General features: G+C 36.8%; 1 protein-coding gene and 1 pseudogene across 1 annotated transcript; both read right to left on the minus strand.

Annotated features, from left to right (window-relative positions):
- Positions 1-295: 295 nt before the first annotated feature.
- Positions 296-1,237, minus strand: LOC149229774 (pathogenesis-related thaumatin-like protein 3.3; annotated as a pseudogene).
- Positions 1,238-13,194: 11,957 nt separating this feature from the next.
- Positions 13,195-13,986, minus strand: LOC149229775 (uncharacterized). Its single transcript, XM_089381126.1, has one exon. The coding sequence runs from the start codon at positions 13,984-13,986 to the stop codon at positions 13,195-13,197; it is 792 nt and encodes a 263-aa protein (XP_089237252.1).
- Between the last annotated feature and the right edge of the window lie 7,045 nt (positions 13,987-21,031).

Consider the following 21,031-nt stretch of genomic DNA (forward strand, 5'->3'; position numbering starts at 1 on the left):
GGCGTTGTGTGTAAACATGAAATTTTAGGGATTTTCGTGATATTGGTGCCATTCTTTAAAGAAGAAGAAACCACATGCGTAATTAATGTTAATGCCATAGGAAGGGAATGGAGAGGGAACACTCCTGGTTTCATAATCTTAACATCATTCCATCAATCCCAACGGTAAGGATTTCAACGCCTTTTCATATTGCACACAAAGAAGCCGGCTCTTGTGAATACAAGGCCATTCTGATACTACATTGGTCCTGACTTTATTCACTCGCGTTTATTTGGATAATATCATGATGTTGATGTTAACCGCAGAACACAATTTTGTAATTAGCACCAGAAGGGCAGGTGAAGGTGCTGGTGGCATCATCCTTGGCATAGCTGTACGCCTGTGGGCACTGCCCCTTGAAGAATTGCGAATAGTTTGTGGCACCGCAGTTGTTCAGGAAGGCGCCCGTGCAGCAGTACTGAGGCGTACTGAAAGCAGCACAAGCGCTCTTGCATCCAACCGACACTTTCAACTGCGACGGGCAGATGGCATTTATGCTGCTCGTGCATCCTATTTTCTTGCAATTGGAGTTGGAAGGAGTTATGGAGAGAGGTACATTGAAGCCATCAACGAGAGAGATATCATAGAAGTCTAGATTGCCAAACTGATTCAGAGCATATTCAGATAGAGTTGCGGGACACTTCCATAGACTTGACAATTCACTAACCCGCCGGGCCGCCGCAATCACCAGTGGTGCAACTGCCCCGCCCGCTAGCCTCGAAGGAGCATCCGGTACGCCCCCAGATTCTGGCTTGCGTTGTTCCTGGGGCAACGTTGAAAGTCCATGTCTGGCCCTGCGCCAACGCTTGACCGCCACCAGGACTTGCAGCCGCCCAAACTGTGTATGGACATTGATTCGTCACCACCAATGTGGCGCATTCAGCACCTGCAGTTCACCAAGTAATATTTACTATCATTTCTGCAAAAACATACTTGTTATATTGCATATACCAGCATTGTCAATCTTTTACAGAGCGAGCATACAGATGAAATAATTAACCTGTTATGCATAATACTAAAACATGTGAGGATGTATGCTAGCATGGTCGATCCTTTAGACATGAAATAACCAACAATGCATTTGCCCTACAAGAAGTCAGCATCATAATACTGATGAATGCAGATAAACATCAGTGGCTAACAATGTCACTGTCACTATGATCCAAATGGAACCTACTACACTACTTCTCCCCACCATTGCAACGGCCACGAAGCAGCTTAACGACGTCTCCAATACAATAAAATATATTTATTGCAGAGATTGGATACATTAGGTGTAGTGAGGCGGGTATGTATATATAGGCTATCCAATGACCTCTAAGAGGAACTATCTCCGAAGATGTTAAAGTTGTTTGTCCATTTTATATTTCTGCAAATTTCAGAGTTGAGCGGGCCCCTGTGTCGAGTCACAGACGGCGCTAGATAATGAATATTGTATGACTGACACACAGTGGGTTATATTGTATGACTCATGCACAGCAGGTCCGTGGCTTGAGGAAGACAAGTAAGGCGATCGTCAACGAAGCAGCATGAAGAATTTGAAATTTTCGCGAGCAGCCAATTTTCGAAGTCTGATCGTGTAAAACACAGTGGCAATACCACCTCCGCAAGTGTACATGGATGGACGGCCCCCTCTGTCATGTACCAGATGCTCGCCGTATCCATGGCCGCCGTTTTTGAACTATCGACCCTCAAATCGTGCATGGTCTGGGAGACTTTTACTGTATGGAAAGTGTTTTTTTTTTTTTTTCAAATGGCTTTTACTTCAAGGAAAAATTCATGGTAAAGTTTGTTTCTTATATCATAAAAATTCTAATTTGGAAAGATCATGGAATTCGAACTTTCAAGATATTTATGACCTTATAAGTAATGGAAGATATTTAAGGCGTAAGGCGTTAACTCTGAAATTAACTCCCCTCTTTGCCCACCTGTCATTTTTATGGGCCATGGGATGATATGTTAGACTATTGCCAAAATTTCAGCCATTCCGTGGATACAATTCGTTGCCAAAACGGTTTGCGGACTTCTTTTTGAATGGTTTTAGATCCCTCTGCGTCATCTTGATTCTGGTTCCGTCTGCAATAAGCACAAAAGCTGGGAGATAATGGAGGATACAAGTGGAAGTGGAAGTGAAAGTGAAGAGACAATTCTGCGTGAAGCAATGGAGCATTCAAGTGAGGAGGAGACTGATAATGCAACAATACGACAGAAGCTGTGCGAATCGGGAGTTATAGGACGCGTTGTCGACGGTATGTTGTTGCATGTAATCTACTGTGATGCACTAGCCTGCGAGGATTGGTTTAAATGGAAGCAGTTGTTGTTTCCTATGGATATTATTTATTGCAGTGCTGGTTTTTTTCAGAGTGTTTGGTCCATCAAGCACTTGATAGAGGTCCCTCTGACAGATGGTAAAGCAGCAGTATATATATCTATATCAACGGACAAAGAAACATGTATGCATGATTATGCTCTCACTATGATTAAATTTCATATTTTTTTAATCAACGGAGTAAAGATCGAAGTATCAGTCAGGACTTCATTCTTTAATTGTTCGCTGCTTTCATTGCTTTCAGAACAGCCTTCATTCTTTCATTCTTCTGCGTTGGGTTTTGGATCCCTGTTGTCTAGAAACGAAGTTATATCATTCCATAGTTAAAAAATATGGGTTACTTATTTTCGACAAATCCTGAGGAGATAAGTTTGTATTTTAAAATTATTGTTGCTTGCGGAATGTAAAAACCAGACTTCGAGTTCACATTCGAGCTCAATCTCATCTATATCGGTGTTGCTGAAAGGTCTTCTGTATCATGACATAACCTTTCTAACTGAAACGAAATTATAGCACTCCATAGTTAAAAAGTATTGATCAAATTTAAGGAGTTTAATAGCATTTCTGAATCATTTAATTATTGTGGGCCTGTTTGAATTTCAAAACAAATCCATTAATAATATTTGAGGGTTTTTACATCTCTTTATTGCGAAGATCTTCTCTAATTTTCACAGTTTTAGTTAAAAAAAAATTACAATTTTTAACTATATTTAATAAATAAATTACTTATTACTAACAATTTAGCTATCAAATTCCATAAATTACTTATTACTAACAATTTAGCTATCAAATTCCATCCCTGCAAATATAGCGGTTGCCACTACCTTATAAATGCCTCATCTTTAATCTACAGATCTTGCAGATCGGTGTAACTATTCTCGAGCGATCTTATTCCAGTTGGGCAATTATTGGCAAAGGCAGGCTTAATTACGCGGTCCCACACATGGATGGATGGAATTTGACGTGCCCGGGGTGATTTCCTTACACAAGAGGGAAATTTTTTCCCTATCTGTCAATTTCAAGCAAGCGAACACGAGAGTTTGAGTTATAGAGACTGCCAAATTAGATTTGAAATTTCTACCCTGAGTGACTCCTCATGCATGACTCCATCAATACTCCCAGGTGGCTCCAATTCATTGGATGTCCATGATTTCGCAGAATTTGATTCTGAAAATACTGAATTTGATTTAAAAGAGAATTGATTTTTTCGTGTGGTCATTATATTGAAGATGTTATCAGGTACTTGGTATGCTTCAGGCATGACGTTTAAAGACGGCTAAGGACGGCTAGGCAGTGTGATAGGACGTGAAAGATTGCAAATACTGGATTAGTACTGCACATATAATGGGATTTGGAAGATTCCTTTATCAATATATATAATGTTATTATACTTGCCTAGGCATGTTATATTGTAATTGATTTAATCGATTTTTAAGTGAAAAAGATATTGAATATATGTTTTATAAAAAAATTATAATTTTTTTTTTTTTTTTTAAAGGTAATGTAGGACCTTTGCTATTATATTCATACAAGTTTAAATATGTACAGACACTAGGTGATCTCAACCCCCGGGGGAAAACGGGTCTGTTGGTCACCATAAGTCATAAGTCTAAATATGCCGACCCATAACATAAGCACAGAATCTGCAAAACCATGCCTCATACACTACGCTACCAAAAAACTATTCTGAGTTCCTATCAGCATTAACAATTCAGGTCATTTCAAAAAGAGAACTGTTTCTCCAAGGACTTAATAGAAAGAACATTTGTAAAAACTGGAAGACTCAGTCTACCATGGTTTCAGGCTTGATCTCCTCCTCGCGCGACACTGTGGTTATCTTCTTCAGAAGAATTTGGATTTCCTCGAGTCTGCTATCCTGCATCAGAAGAGTGAGTTGAAGGTTTTTCATCTCCCTTCTTAGATTTGGGATTCCTTGAGCCATTTCTATCATCTCCTCTGCTACCTGCTCCATAGCCTTTGCCAATAGACGTTTCACCACCCAGTAGACATGCAGAGCCTGTTTGTATAGGGATAGACGTCCCCTTGTATTTCCTGGGTCTGGCAGTAAGTTGCCCCAGTCCTCCATTTCCGGGTCTGAGTCCTCCTGCATTGCATTGTTTTCCATCTCCTGAATAATTCTTCTTATGTCAATGTTGGTTCCTTCGTTATACGCCCTCTCTGCTTCCTGAACCATTTGCTTCATTGTTCTCCGTCCTCGTTTCTGTCGGGTTGGTGATGGTGCCTTGGCTTCCTGACTCTCTGTTTGTCGTGCTCTCCCACAGCCCTGGCGTCTTCTTCCTCTGCCTGTGTGGGATAGTCTTCCCCTGGTGGTACCACGGCTTCCCTAACCGACCTCGAAAGACGCCTTCTCCATGAAATCTTTCCTGCCTGTCTCCATTTCGTCCTTGCCTCGATTTCCTTCTTCTCCCGACTGCTCTTCCCCTGGTATGTTTGCCCTCACTGCTCTTCCCTTGGTGAGAACCTGTTTTTTAGTCCCCTGAGGTCTTTCTTCCTCCCAGGCCCTCTGCTGATCTGTCTCGCTCTGACTCTGATCGATAACAATCTGGACTCTCTGCTTGTCCTTATCCTGTCTTGTCCACCTCCCTTCCTCATCTACGTTTTCTCCATCCCTTCTTCTTCTCTTAGCCATTGTCTTCTGCCCCTTTCTGAGACGGTTATCAGGGATTCTCTGCCAAATGCTCTCTGCCTTCGTCACCTTTCTTAACCTCAAATTGTCTATAGCTTTGCCTTTACCTGTTCTTATAAGTTTGTTGACACCTACCCATTGTTTTGTCGACTGTGCGCCACCATTCTTTGCCTCTGCCCTCTCCATTATTCTTCCATCTCCTCGCCTCGGTTTTCGTCCATGCCTGCCAGCCAGCTCTGCATCCTGGGGTATGATTAGCTTGGGAGGTGGCTTGTGCTTCCACCTTCTAACCTCCATCATTATTTTGCCCAACATCCTCTTTTCCACCCCGATCAGGGTAAAAAAATTATAAAATTAAAAAAAAATTACTATATTGAAATAAATTTTTTAAAATTAAAAATTATATTTAGAAATTTAAAAATTCTATTTTATAATTGATTTGATAGGACAATTTTATGAGGTTTAATTTAGCCTTCCTTCTAAGATATAAAAATATTATATAAAATATTTATTTGAAAAAATATATATATAAATGACCTATGTACAAAATAGAAATTTTACCATATATTTTAAAATAAAATTATGATGGCTCTATTGCTCTCAGACAGGCTCGTTTTATTACTGTGTTTGCTAAGAAGATAAAACTCTACCCATTTGTTATAAAATCCTATCCCCACTGCTCTTTCATTGACACGATGCTCCATGATACTCAGTACAACCCTGCAATAAATTGAAATTTAATTAGAATATGTGTGCTCATATAGGCATGTGTGCATTGTTACGCATGGTCGCATCCTCTGTCAAGTACTTTCTGGTGATTCAAATAAAATTGAGTGTTTAAAATTTGAAATTTAATAAAAAACTATTTAGATTAATGAATTTATGATATTAAATATAATATTATTGAAATTTAATAAAAAACTATTTAAATTAATGAATTTACGATATTAAATATAATAAATATTATATAATATAATTGTGAAAAAGTGATTGTTTATTTTGTTTCTAAAGATTTTTAAATTGCATTTTATATTTTATAGTTTTGTTTTTCTAAATCATTGGATGTAGTTTTTGATTAGTATATTTTATAATTAGATTGTTTTTGTTAATATTATTGAATGTAGTTGTTTATTTATAGTGGAAGTGATGTGTTTTATTGTAATTCATGATAATTGAAGTATAATTGATTGGAGTTTTCGAATATATTAATTTTAGTTTTTTTTTTTTTTTCATCAAATAGATTATAAATTAGTTAAATAATAAGCAAATAAGTTATTAAGTTAAAATTAGAAAAAAAATAATTAGAATTTTCAAATATAATATTTTATATTAAATATATAGCATTTATCAAGATATGCAAATTAAAAATGTTTTCCTTACCATTTTAATAAATTATGTTATTATTTTAATAATTTCTTCAACACTTGTATTTATTGTTTTAAAGACAAAAATTACTTTTTTAATATTTTCAATAAGTGCTTTTATTTAAATTCTTTTCATATTAATTAATAATTTATTAAATATCATTATAATAATTAAGAAAAGTTTAAATGGTGTTTTATATTACTATTTTTACTGTTTTTATTTTTTTGAGATTTATATAATTAATAATTTTATGATTTTAAATTTTTTCTCTTTTAATTTTGAAGAAGTTAAAGTATTTAAAGGTTTTAGTTTTTTCGTTGAAATTTAGTGAAATCATTATGTTTTAGTAATTTTTGTTATTACTTAAAATATAATTTTAATTTCAAAAATTAATGGGAAGTTTTGAAAGCTACACACTTCATTTTAGAGATTCAACAACTCAAATATTTCGTTCCAATATTTTTAGATTGTATTATTTGGGATCAAATTTATCCAAAAATATTTTACTAAAAAAAGGGAAGTCTAAACATTTTAAACTACATTATTAATCTTTTTCATTGTTATTTAACTATTATAAGTTTTGGAGTTTTGGATCAATTTTATAGTAATGAATTTACTAGAAACAAGTAATACATCCTAATCCAATGTGTACTCAACATTTTTTTTTCTCAGTAAATACTAATTCTATTAAAGGAGAGTAACAGTAAATTTACAAGGAGGACGAAGCCTCAGCATAGAAGAGCTGCATACTTTCAGCCTTACAAGAACTGTCCCATGATTGGGAAAATCAGTTACAGAGTTCAGAAAACCAGATATAGGAACATGAAGATTAGGAAGGGACCCAAAAAGAGAAACAATCCCCATGAAGTTAACTTGAGCAGCAGTGAAGACTGTCAAAAATATCATAAGAACCTTAAACTGCCAAACCACATGGAATATAGACAAACCAGAGAGACACCCCGCCAGACCGCTTCAACAAAAACAAAGAGTCAAGGAACTGGAAAATATGAGTCAAAAAGAAATCATTGGAACTGTCCATGGGAACCAGGTGTTGTCACATGACTACATCCTGGTCCAGTGGCTCCTCCACCACCAGACACTCATTGCCATACCAGAAGTTTTCATCCATGGCAGCATCACCATCTCTGCTACCACCTGGAGGAATCGAAGCCGGAGAAGTGCTGCCTGAGTTTCCTTCAATAGCAATTGATGCCGAAGCTCCATGGGGATTGCCACCTGGAGACAAAGCTACCCCCTTATCCTTGTCTGCTGCCTGCAAATCGCTCTGCGTATTTGCCTGACCATCCTCGTCCTGCTGCCGCTCCATACCATGGTTGCCCACTATTTTGAAGCCTCCTTGAGAAGATTCTGCCACAGTGTGAGCTGAAACAAGAGGCGGGGACTCCTCCTCCGTGAAGATAATGGAGATATTTGCAGAGATAATAGGCCTGATTAAACTGCTCTGGAACCTAAAATGATAATTCTGAAAGGCATGATACGGATATGGTCGGCGGGGGGGGGGGGCTAGACGGAGGCGTCATCGCTTGAAAGGTAGGGGAATTCGACTGATTAGCAGCTTGAGCGGGCTGAGAACGCCTACGTCCTCCACAACTCCCGCCATTATGGCTCCTCATTCTGTTCCTCACCATCGCTCGATTGCAGGAGAAGAGATTAGTAGACTGGATGGTAGTATTGGATGAATACAGCCTACAGGGGAGAAAACAAGCTATATTCCCAAAACAGGGCAGACCAGGGGAGGAATAACACTGGATTACAATCGCCAGAGCCGAAGAACATAACATGAGGAGAAAGGCTGAAGACTCCATGATTAATATCGCCTGAGCCTTGAATTTACCGAGGTTAACCATTAATTCATCCTTCAAGCCAATTTGAATTCGCGACGGGTGAGCCTGCTTGTGCCTGATGCCATCCTGGATAAGGGCGCTCATTTGCAGTTGACAGGACAAAACGCCGACTTTCATTAATACTATTATTAACTTTGCATTGAATCACCCACATCCAGGTGCTCTTCTCCTTCCTGCTTCATTTCCTTCTTCACAGTATTTTGAAAGTCCAGAAATTGGGTTTCAGTGGCTAGTCCGGAAATAGAACCTGTGTGAAGAATCAACCCACATTCCACTCCAATGTTTGCTAGAAGGTCTGCCACTTTATTTCCTTCCCGTCTGATATGCTTAAGAGTGATCGCCTTGTGATTGATGAGCCAAGTTTCGATGAGCTCCAACCTCTTCGCCATTCTCCAAATGCTGCTTACTTTGCTTGAGGGAGTGCCTTGCAAAATTTTGGTGACCATATTTATGATGATCTGAGAGTCAGCTTCGATGATTAGAGGAAAGAATCCCTTGCTTTGAGCTAGAATGATCCCTTGCCACAGGCCTTCCAATTCCGCTGAGTTATTGGTGTCCCATCCTTTTGATCCTAAGAAGGTTAGCAGAGGAGTTCCCTTCCAGTCTCTGAAAATCCCTCCAAAGCCCGAATTGCCGGGATTGCCTTTCGAGGCCCCATCAAAGTTTAGCCGGACCATGTTCTTGGGTGGGGGAATCCACTTTTCAGGTGAGCGACCTATCTAAGGATTGGTTCCTTTGACTATATGAGTTTGGTTCCACTGAAGGTTCCAATTCGTCCATATGTTTTGTTCTTGGGGAAGAGAAGAAGATCCTCCTGATGCCAGGTATGAAGAGATAAGGTTTCCTTGATGTTTTGACAGATGATTCTCCAGAGATTCTCCATAGGGGTAGATTGGTCCTTGAATATTCTTCGATTCCTCTCCTTCCAAATAGTCCACATGAGGAAGCCCGGAATGAGTTTCCAAAGGAAATTTAAGATCTTGCTCTCATAAGGTTTCTACTCCCAGCTACGTACCGTGGCTATGACATCTTCATGAATTCTTCCTTCCTTTTGCCAGTGAAAGCTAACTTTTTCCCAGAGTTTACGCGCTGTGGTGCAAGATTGCATAAGATGCTTTATTGTCTCCTCCTTTTGTCTGCAATTTGGGCAAATTGAGGGCCCATGATAGTTCCTTTTCCGGAGATTATCCCAGGTGAGAGTATTGTTATGACATAAGAGCAAAAGAAAAGTTGAGACTTTCGGCCAGTTGGTAGGGTCCCAAACTTTACTCCAGAGGGTGTCTTTGACCATATGCTCCTTGATAATGATATTATAAGCTTCCTTTGTAGAGAAGGTGCCTTTTTCTCCATATCCCCATCTGAGGATGTCTTTTTCCTCTGAGCATTGAATTTTCCTCTTCATTAATTCCGTGTCAAGAGTTATTTGGGCTTGTTCTGTTTCATTTCTTAAGATTTGAGCAGCGTTTAACCATTGCCTATAGTTTTGAGTGGGAGAAGGTTTCCAGAATTTTTTTACCTTATTGTGGTCTTGTAGGTCCTGTTCTGCTGTTTGCGAGGGATGGAGAAGGTCCTTTAACTTTGGTAACTACTGCCAAGAATCCTCCCAAAACCTTGCTGCTTCGCCATCATTGACTTCCCAGAAACTGTGCTGCTGAATTAAGTTCCTATGCTGCTTAGCCGAGTTCCAAATTACGGATCCCATACTGACATCTGATATTCTTATTAGCTCTTCTGAGGGGCGATTATTTGCATATTTATCTGTCCATAGAGAGGCCCAGGGGGTGGATGGTGTGGTAAGCCATTTCCACCAGCTACGAGCCCCCATGACCTCATTACTGTGAGAGGGGTTCCTCAAACCAATGCCTCCGGCACTTTTAGGAAGGCAAACCATGTCCCATTTAACCAGAGCCCATTTACGAATTTGACCTAAGCTTCCCCATAAAAAGGATCTCTGAAGATGCTTTATTTCTTTTAGAACCCATTTGGGAGTAGCCAGGATTGAGAACAGGTAGAGCGGCATGGAATGAAGAACGACTTTGATGAGAACTAGCCGACTCGCCATATTAAGGGTTCGGTGGGTTCAAAGGGAAAGGCGATTCTCCAACTTTTCTAATAGGATTTTCTAGGAAGAATATTTCAGAGCTGAAGCTATTAGAGGAGCTCCAAGATATTTGGATGGGAGAGAAGCAATAGAAAAACCTATAATGTGAGCTATAACAGATTGAGTACTTAGAGGCGTATTGAAAAAGAAAACTTGGGATTTGGAACTATTGATAGCGGCTCCAGAGGAATCCAAGAATTTTGAAAGTAAAGACTTTAGTTGGCGAGCTTCCTAAACCGAGGGATGACCAAAAAGCATGTTGTTGTCAACAAATTGCTGGTGAGTGAAGGCTGATGAGTTGTGAAAAGAGAGACCTCTAAGAAGCTGAGATTGCTGAGCCTTTTTAATGCTTCGGCCCAATCCTTCTGCCATTATGATGAACAGGAAGGGAGAAAGAGGGTCTCCCTGTCTGATTCCCCGAGAAGGTTGAAAAGTGGAAGAAGGAATACCATTGATAAGAACAGAGAAAAAGGAGGAGGATAACAAACTCATGACCCATATGATCCAAGGGGGAGCAAAACCAAAAGCAGTAAGGGTTTTTTAATGTACAACCAACTTAAGCTATCAAAGGCCTTTGAAAGATCAATTTTAAGGAGCATACCTAGCTTCTTGAGTTGCTTTAAGGAATGGATTATTTCATGAGTGAGGATAATACTATCCGTGATCTGTCTCCCTTCGACATATCCAGATTGCTCAAGTGAGATTATGAGCGGGAGCAACAATTTGAGTCTGGAGGCTATGATTTTGGAGACAATCTTGTAAATAATGTTGCATAGGGCGATAGGCCTGTATTTATCAGGAGTGCTGGGCTGAGCTTCCTTAGGAATGAGGGCAATAAATGTGGCATTCATTCCAAGAAACATCCATCTCAAAGATCTTGATTCCTCGACGACCTGCCAAACTTCCGTTTTGATCAAATCCCAGAAGTTGTGAAAAAAGTTCGAGGTGAACCCATCCAGACCAGGCGCTTTCCCGGCTTTCAATTGATGAACTGCCGCTTCAGCCTCCTGCAGATCGACAGGTCTGAGAAGAAGTTGGTTATGCTCCTCTGTAATTAATTTTGGTATATTCCTTGTGATTTTTTCTATGGCAATCGATCTATTGATATGTGGTTCTTGATGTGCCTGCTTGAAATGGGTTACAAAAGCGCTTTCGATTTCTTCATGGGTTTCCACTTTATCCCCTTGCTCATTTTGTATGTGAGTTATGTTATTGTTCATTCTGCGCTGGATGGTGGTACTATGAAAAAAATTTGTGTTTTTTTCTCCATCCTTAAGCCATTTGATTCTTGATTTTTGTCTCCATAGCGTTTCTTCCTATTTTGCCCTTTCTAAGATTTGTGACTCAAGAATTTTTTCCTGTTCTGATAAGTCTTCTGATCAACCTTCATTTATGATCCTCTGCTGCAGGCATTTCATATCTTGATCAAGAGCATTCTGAGCCTGAAATATATTGCCGAAAGAAGTATGATTCCAATGTTTAATCTTTCCCTTGAGATACTTGAGCCTCTATTGAAACTGAAACATCTTGGTTCCTTCTGGAGGCGTTAAATTGTTCCATTCTATATTGATTAGATTGTTGAAGTCTGGATGGGATAGCCAGAAAGATTCAAATCAAAATGGTCGTCAAATGGTGTTTCCCAGGTGAGTCCATTGAAGTGATATTGGCCAATGATCCTATCCAGAGATCGGTAGGATGGACGCAGAAAAATCTCCCCCTAAGTGAATGGCATTATCTGATAGTAGGAATCTATCCAGACGAGAAGAGACCTGCTGCAGCCCTGCTCCTTTGTTATTCCATGTGAAAAGTCCGTTGTTGAAAGGCATGTCAATAAGGCAATTATTCTGAATGAAGTCCTTTAGGTGAATCCCATCCTTGTTCCCACTGTGCCTGCCTCCCCGCTTTTCTTCCAACCTAGTAATCATGTTAAAATCACCTCCAACAATCCACAAAGGGTGCGTTCTAGCCGAGTTGATTATCGAAAGGGTATCCAGTATTTCTATTTTGTGCATGGTCTCCTGGGAGAAATACACATTGGTAAGATGCCCATATGTATTGGTCCCTATGATGTGAAATATTGCTTGGATGAAATTCTTGTTGGCATGAATGTTGTTGAGCATAATAGAACGAGCATCCCATAAGACTGCTAGACCTCCGGATGCTCCATCTGCATCTACAACGACATTATGACCCCCTGGCCATGCTTTTGCTGCAATCCTTTCTAAAGCACTTGAATTACACTTTGTTTCTTGCAAGAATAGAATTTGTGGTTTTTCTTGCATGATCATTTTTTTGAGTAATCTTCCTTTCCCTGGGCTGTTAAGCCCTCTAATATTCCATGATATTAACTTCATTGGGAAGAGTTTTGGAGGTATTCATAATACTTAGTCAACTTGGAGTACCTGCCTGACTCCACCAACATTGCTCCTATTTTGATTGTGCGTTGAAGATCTGTTTTTCTTCCATGTTTTTTTATGTCTTTGGTGATAACTCTTCCATCCGAAGGGCTGCCAGTTTGAATACCTAGAGATTTTTGCCTGTGTGCCCTGGATAATATCTCCTCTAGATCCTCTACTTGTTGATCTGGAATTTTATCAAAATTTTTTGTTTTGCATGCCTGTTCGAGGCTTTGAATGTCTAGCTCCCCTATGTCTATGTTTTCTGGATCCTCCTCCATGAGCTGAGAGTCATTTTGCTCTTCATTGATGTTTGCTATTATTCTTGAGTCAGATTGTGTATTGTCTACTTCCATTCCTTGAATATACCATTCTGGGGCTTTAAGCTTAGCGGAGAAGGTATCTTTGAGTAGCAGAACTTCTGGGATCAGCTTGGAAACTGTGTGCGCTATTTATTTGTCCTTCTTTGCTTCCCGCTTTGAGAGATCTGGATTTTCAGGATTGAGATTAGGTTCATGGGCTAATGCTTCAAAGCTATTGCTTGTTGAAGGCTTGGAAGAGCTGGCTTGAGGCTTCCTGGGATTTGGAGTTGCTTTCTTGTGGTTTCTTCTGCGGTTGGGTACTTTGGTGAAGCCATCAGATTCAGGCTTATCAGAGGCACCTGGGGGTGAGAGTTTTTGAGTTAAAGGACAATCCCTGAATAAGTGGCCCAGGGCATGACATCTCCTACATCTAAACGACACATGTTCATAGTCAATCAGCTGAATCCATTCATTATCGTCGTGGAATAAACTTATCGCATCTGGGAGTGCCTTGTTGAGATTCATGTACACGCAGATTCTTGCATAAGAGGTGTATCTTTTGATTTTTGTTTCCTCTGCTACTTTGATGAATTCTCCCAGAACATTGCCAATTTCTTGTAAGGAGACTTCCTCCCAATACTCCACAGGAAGCGAATAGAGCCGAATCCAAACTGGAGCCCAGCTGAGCTCCTCTTTGTCAGGGTTGAAGCGCTCTACCCATCCTCTGAGATACAAACTAGCGGCATTGAAGAAATATGGACCTCCATCCAATACCCTGTTCTTGTCCTCCAAACAGTTAAAAATGGCTATAAAGAATCCTTTAGGCCCCAACTGCAAGGTAATGTGTCCTTTTGGGCTCCATTTCGCTGCGATCCAACCCCGCAGTGCCTTCTCAGTCGGCCAGATTCCGATGAACTTGCCTATTAGTGCATGATCCCTCATATATTGTATTTGTCCATTTATCCGATGGCTGGAAAATTCTACTTTCGGCCTTTCTGCTGCCACTGGTTTGCATGTGGTCAAACTCACTTTGGATTGTTCTTTGTCACACTTTTTTTCCATCTACGGGTTCAGATCCGTGCGATCCCCATTCTGGATCTCCGGTTGTTTGCTTTCCTTGTTCTTCTGCCTTTCTTCATCGTTAATTGGGGGAGGTACTTCGTCCTCCCCCCGAGGGGGATTCATAGTACCTTAAGCTGCTTTGAAGGATTTGAAATAGCGTGATGCTGTTGTATCTGGAAGGTCTGCAATACTCTGGTGAGGTCTGTCGTGACAGAGGATTAACAAACCCTAGCCAGCTAGTTCGCTCTCCGCCCTTGGTATTACAAGTATTCAATGTGTACTCGACATTACAATGATGTGATTATATCATTTAAGAACATTTTCAAAACAAAAACTAAAAAGAAAATTTCCCTTGTCATTAATGTGACCTCATTTCTATTGAGTGTGGTGTACACCACTAATAAATTTTATATTTATAAAATCATCTACTTATTACTAACAAAGGCAGGTTATAAAATTATTTAACTCCAAAAACATGAGTCAACAACTAATATGCTCATCAAAAATCATGCTAGAGTTGGGAGTACTTGGCCCATATAGAGTCATTTAATTTAGTGAATTTTTAAAACATGAGTCAATAACTAATATGCTCATCACAAATCATGCTAGAGTTGGGAGTACTTGGCCCATATAGAGTCATTGAACTTCTAGAGTCTAATGTCGATTGTTTGGTTTCACACAAAAGTCTAACATTTAAAGATTGCTTGGGCTATAATAAAGTAAGTAATTAAACCCCCTTCCTTTTCCCCTTCCCTTCCATTTCCATGATTATATACTTTTCATTTCCATCATTCATTGCAACAATCTTAGTAGAATTTACTATTTATGAAAAGATCAAATTTCAAATCACTAACTCATTTGAGGATCTTTTGGCTCGAAAACTGGAATACGCACTTTATCAACCACAATTGCCAATCTGCTTGAATTTGGCTTTGAAATCCAATTGGGAATGGGAATGGCATATGTATTAGATTTTAAAATGGAGGTTGTAAGAATCGGGGACATATGACTGGGATCATGAGAAGAAAGGTGGAGGGGCTTTGGGAAATGCTTCAGAGAAGACTAGAATGGTGCACTTTTTCTTACATTTGCATCCTCATGGAAGTTAAAAGTATCAGATCATTGTAATGTGGAGTACACATTGGATTAGGGTGTATTACTTGTTTCTAGTAAATCCGTACGATGATGATGATGATGAAGTGATTGACAAATTAATCACCTCACTACACCCACACTGCAACATGGTGTTCAAAATCTACCTTCACTCTTTCACATGAATCCTTTTAAGTTTGAAAAGGTATTCTCTAACTTTCCTCATTAATGATCCCTATTATGCTCTACTAATTACATAGCTTCTCCTCCCTTAAATAAAATATTTCAATTCAACATTAGTTCATTCTAAAACTTTAGTTGTTGCTTCATTGCAATGCAAGATGATCATACAAATTATCACGTGGATCTTATCATTGGACTTGCTAATATGCGAGCAAGGAACTATAGCATACCTCAGGTGGATAAGATCAAGGCCATACTTCTTACTACCTTAAGTGTCATACTTCTTATGAGCACTATGCATGAGATAATAAAACCAATATAACCACCATTTTCTACACAAATTGGCAAAACTCTTCTTAGACTAGAGTTGCACAATTACATGGGATATTGCTTACAACTATATTTAATGACCTTTTAAAGTCATATGGGAAATCCCTTTTCAACAACAATTGGGATGAACATTAATAGCATAACATATGAACAAGATTGATAATTTTAAGTTATGTAAATTATTTTACAACAGAACATCAAATATATATATATATATATATATATATATATATATATATATATATATATATATATATATACATACATACATACATACATACATACATACATACATACATACATACATACATACATACATACATACATACATACATACATACATATATATATATATATATATATATATATATATATATATATATATATTTTAATTTACTAAGAAAGTATCATAGTTGAATAACAATCAATTTACTAAAAGTCTTAAAAACTATTAAAATTGTTATACAATAATAATTAAACCATTAATCTCAAAAACTCAGTTAGAATGCACATATTGTGTTTATGGATTCCAGAAACATGCTCTACTTAATGAAAAGTGTAAAAAAGTCATATAAATGAGTTTTATTAAATAGTCTCATAATCGTTTTGTTGAAAAAAATAAAAATAAATAAATATGAGAGGATGAAAATAAAAAACATTGCTAGTAGTGTAATCAACTCTACGGTACTATAGGCCTTGATTTCATCAAGTATTCAGTCATGAATCTTTGGGGTTGAATTCTCCGTTTGGAAATCATTCACCTAATTTCCTCATTTCTTAAATCTATGTCTCCATGCAATTAGTTTTCCCCGCTGCTTTCTCCATTTTCAACATTTGAGTGTTATGTTTTATCAATTAGCCAACTATCTGATGAAGAGAGGGGGAGGCAGATCTAGTGGCCTAGTAGTTTGCAAATGGGAAAGAGGTTGAAATCACCTCCCGAATTCCCAAAATATGCCGTGATCTGGGTCATCAAATCCAATAGGACGAAATAGTGACAAAGTATGCACCTGCATCATAATGGATTTTTATGTCACGATTCTTCTCCAATTTATGTCTTATGGTCTTTCCTTTGCAACATCTACTACAATTGCTAGTAGTTATAAACCATTAATCATATATCACATGTTTTAAAAAAGTTATCTATTTTTTTTATTTATACTCTTGAAACTTTCAACTTTTAATATTTCTCAACCTCTAACACCTATTTAAAAAAACAATAAATTTGAAACCACAAATGCCCTTTTATTTTATTTATTTTCCAAAAGATACTAAAAATTGTTTGTCGTCGCCATCGTTCTTGTCACCAAGAATCCCAATTTCAATTATGAAACAAAATGCAAAGTAAAAAAGAAAATTGCACGACAAAAGGAAATCTAGATTCAACCAACTCAGTGACTACACTAACGACACGTTACCAATACGATTTCTGGGTGGAAAAGGCCACAAGTGGAGGAAGCAGTGAGGAAAACTGCTTGCATGGAGACGCAGATTTAAGCAATGAGGAAATTAGGTGAATGATTTCCAAATGGAGAATTCAACGCTAAAGATTCATTACTCAATACTCAATGAAATCAAGGCCTATAGTACCGTAGAGTCGCTTACACCACTGATAGTGTTTTTTATTTTCATCCTCTCATATTTTTATTTTTTTCAACAAAAGGATTATGAGACTATTTAATAAAACTTGTTTATATGATTTTTTTACGCTTTTCATTAAGTAGAGTATGCTTTTGGAGATTTAAACCCATCGTAGTCATAAGCACAATATGTGCTTCTACCTTTTCAGCTCACTTCTTCTTCTACTTTGATTAACTTTTTCTTTCTTGTATTTTGATTAACTTTTGGTATTTTGATTATTATTAATGCCCTTTGCATTCTCTTCAATTGTGAGGATAAAGATGATCAATGTCCACCATGAATGTGTGTGTTAATTATGGTGATTATGGTGTTTCCATAACTGTCTCTACGTTATTAGATTAATTTTGTCTCTTAAATTTTATAGTATATTATAGGTTAGCTACAAATAACATGAAAAGTTATTGTCTCCTATGTTGTTTAGGGTTGGCGGTGAATGTATTAAATATTCATTGAGGGAATTTCCTTTTTCAAGTGCAAAGTTATCTTTGTATAGGAAAATAGGTAGAAAATAGGATGGCCCTTCCTTGAATTCTTCAAGTAGTGTATGGAATACTTTTTTTTTTAGAAAATGTTAGATATCTTCCATGTGTGGTGTCATAAGAAACATGGATGATGGAAACCATCTTCTCGAGGCTAGTTTGGAAGGCTTTTATGGAGAATACAAAAGAGAGATCAATACAAATTTCATCACCAATAACCAAATCAGAGGACTTTATTTTGCAACAGTTCATTCCTATCCTGTCATATGGTAAGTCTCTATCTTTTCTTCCCATGTTTATATTGTATAGGAGCGATTAAAAGCTTGAGATTGATAGGTTTTACAAAGTTAGATCTATTCTCTAGACTTAAATCTATATTCGAGATGTTGGGTTTTTACATAAATTTATTTAGTCACAACAGTTGTTGCATTCATTCATGTAATATTATAGGCATGAAGTTCATTATTATAGTAACAAGTGTTCATTACTTGGTCATAATGTTTGAGTTTTCACTAATATATTGAACTGTGATTTTAACTTTTAAAGGCTTGTTGGGGTAGATGAGGAGACCCAACTTTCATTTTTGCAGAGTTGGATAAAGAGCCACCTTGAAGATGGAAGCAGGATATTGAAAAAACCAGTTCTGTTAGTATGGGAAATCTTACAAAGACCCATGATTTCACACGAGTGAGAGAGACAATTTACTTGATGTGGTTTATAAACATGTATATGCATCTCCTAAATGGGGAGGAGTAGGTGGAGGAGCCATGTTTTGGCAGATGATGGCAGAAGGAATGAGTTCATATGGAGATGGGTATGAGATTGTTTTGAGAATCCATCCACAATAGCTCTGGTTTCTGCTCAGTCTCATAAGTTGGTCATTTATTTACCAGGATGTATGAGTATAAGAATAGGAGGCAAGTCCATGCACATCGCCCATGAAATCTATCAGAGGTTGATATTGATGGCCAAATTGTGTAAATATTTGTCTGAATGGCATTTTGTTTACTAATTTTTATATTGAGTGATTTTCTATATGTCATGATTCTTCCAGAATGTATGCCTTATGGCATTTCCTTTGCAAAAATTGGTGCAAATGCTAGTTATAACCTTATAAGAAATTGAACGTTTGATTGAATTCCCTTATAACATGCTTCAATGCGTAAGTCCCCATCATGTTCATTCACTCTTTTCACTATGTAATACAATATATATATATAAATTATAAGTAGTGTAATTGTATAAATTAAGTTAAATAATTAATAAATATAAATTTATAGTGTATATGAATATATATATATATATATATATATATATATATATATATATATATATGGATAACTGGGCTAGTTTTATATTTGCTTTTCACAAGCACAGGTTAATTGGAGGATTTAAATAATTAGCATTTTGCACACAATATTTCTTTTACATAGCGATCAAGGGTTATATTATAAAAAATAAAGAAATTATAAAAATATAAGGCCTACTTTTGAAAATTGTGCTGTTGTTATCTTTGTTTATTCTAAGTTGAGCAATGCATTTAATTATGCCTTGCTTCGTACATGTATATGTTTAGTGAATCTCTTCCCAGTCTGCGATAGGGAATATGCGCAGAAATCTATTTAATTGAGCTTTTATTACGAATATTTTTCTGTATATAGAAGTTTGTGTGTTAAATACCTCCAGCATGGCTCGCTTTCCCAGTTGAGCGATTTCCCAAAGGATAATAGAGAAGAAAATGTATGGTAAGAGTGGAAATAGTAAGAGTTGTTTAACAACTCATTACAGATGGAATATATAGATGTAAAATCATTTTTTTTAGATGAAGTGTTAAAATGTTTTGGAATCATAGGTTTTTAGAAAAAGGTGTTTGAGTTGAAGAAAGTATTGTATGAGCTCAAACAATCATACAAGTTAATTCATACAATGTTTGTCTGGAATAACTAAGTTAATTTATACTGTAAGAAATATCAATCTATCAATAGAAATAATTCATATTAGAAATGAAGAAATAATTTGAAAGGATAGATGTGGGTTATTAAAATACTTTTTTAGTATTGAAGTTAAACACAACATAGTGTATCTTCATATCTCAAGTCAAGCTTGCAAGGGTATCTTGAAGAGATTTAGGATGTTGAAAAGTAAGACAATGCAAACACAGATGATAACATGATTGAAGCTAGGAAAGGATGATTGTAGTGACAATGTGGATCCACCAATTGATAAAAGTATGGCTACAAGTCTAATGTAGCTAACAAAAATAAGACCTCATATAATGTATTCAATCAATCTCTAGATTTATAGAAACTTCAGGAAATGCAATTATAAGAAGGAAAGATAATTTTAAGGTATCTTAATGCAACAAAGCCAATGGAATCTTGTAAATATGCTTTGAGTCAGATAGGTACACTTAGAGTGATTAGAGAGGAAATATATAAGTTTGAAAAAGAACATTTAGACAAGAGTTCCAAACTAAGTACTGAGTAAGAAGCTATTTCAGGGGCTTCAAAACAATTCATTGTGTAACTTTTCATAGAAAAGTTGGAGTAAATGGCACCAAACATAGTAGCCGGTCAAGTTGTACGTTTAAGAAAAATACTATAAGATTTGAATCAAAAGAAACAAGAAGGAACACTGATCTTTTTCCATATTCAGTCCTCTATAGCTTTATCAAAAAACCTTGTATTTCATATACATATGAAACACAATATTTTCATCTATAGCTTTATCAAAGAATCTTTATTTCATAGACATATGAAACACATTATTTTATAAGAGAATTAATTTAAATACTTGAAATAAATTTGGAATTTTGTAAGTCAACAACTTGCAATCATATCCACAAGAAAGCTATTTTAATAAACACTTAAATGATAATGTAGCTATCACTTCAATATGCAATCTCAAAGTTTAAATATATCAAATACACTTAAATGATATTATATCTATCACTCCAATCGTGCAATATCAAAGTTTAAATATATCAAATTTAAGGATAATGTTGAAAAATAAAATTAATAGAAAGTATAAAATAAATATCCTATACTCACCTATTCAACACCTGGTCATCTTATGTTGTCTTTTACTCAACAACTTAGTCTTTTTTTTTTCAACAATAGAGAGTTGTTGAACCAAACATTTTTTTTTTCTTGTGAACTCATGTTCGAGATTTCTATTAATAAAATACTTTACACTGACGT

The sequence above is a fragment of the Pinus tabuliformis genome, chromosome J (genome assembly GCF_031772625.1).
Source record: "Pinus tabuliformis cultivar Carrire ecotype Pingquan chromosome J, CPIR1, whole genome shotgun sequence".
NCBI classification, from domain to species: Eukaryota; Viridiplantae; Streptophyta; class Pinopsida; order Pinales; family Pinaceae; genus Pinus; species Pinus tabuliformis.

Excerpts from the sequence above, each read along its gene's own strand:
- LOC149229775 (XM_089381126.1), bottom strand. The coding sequence starts at position 13,986 with ATGAGGGATCATGCACTAATAGGCAAGTTCATCGGAATCTGGCCGACT.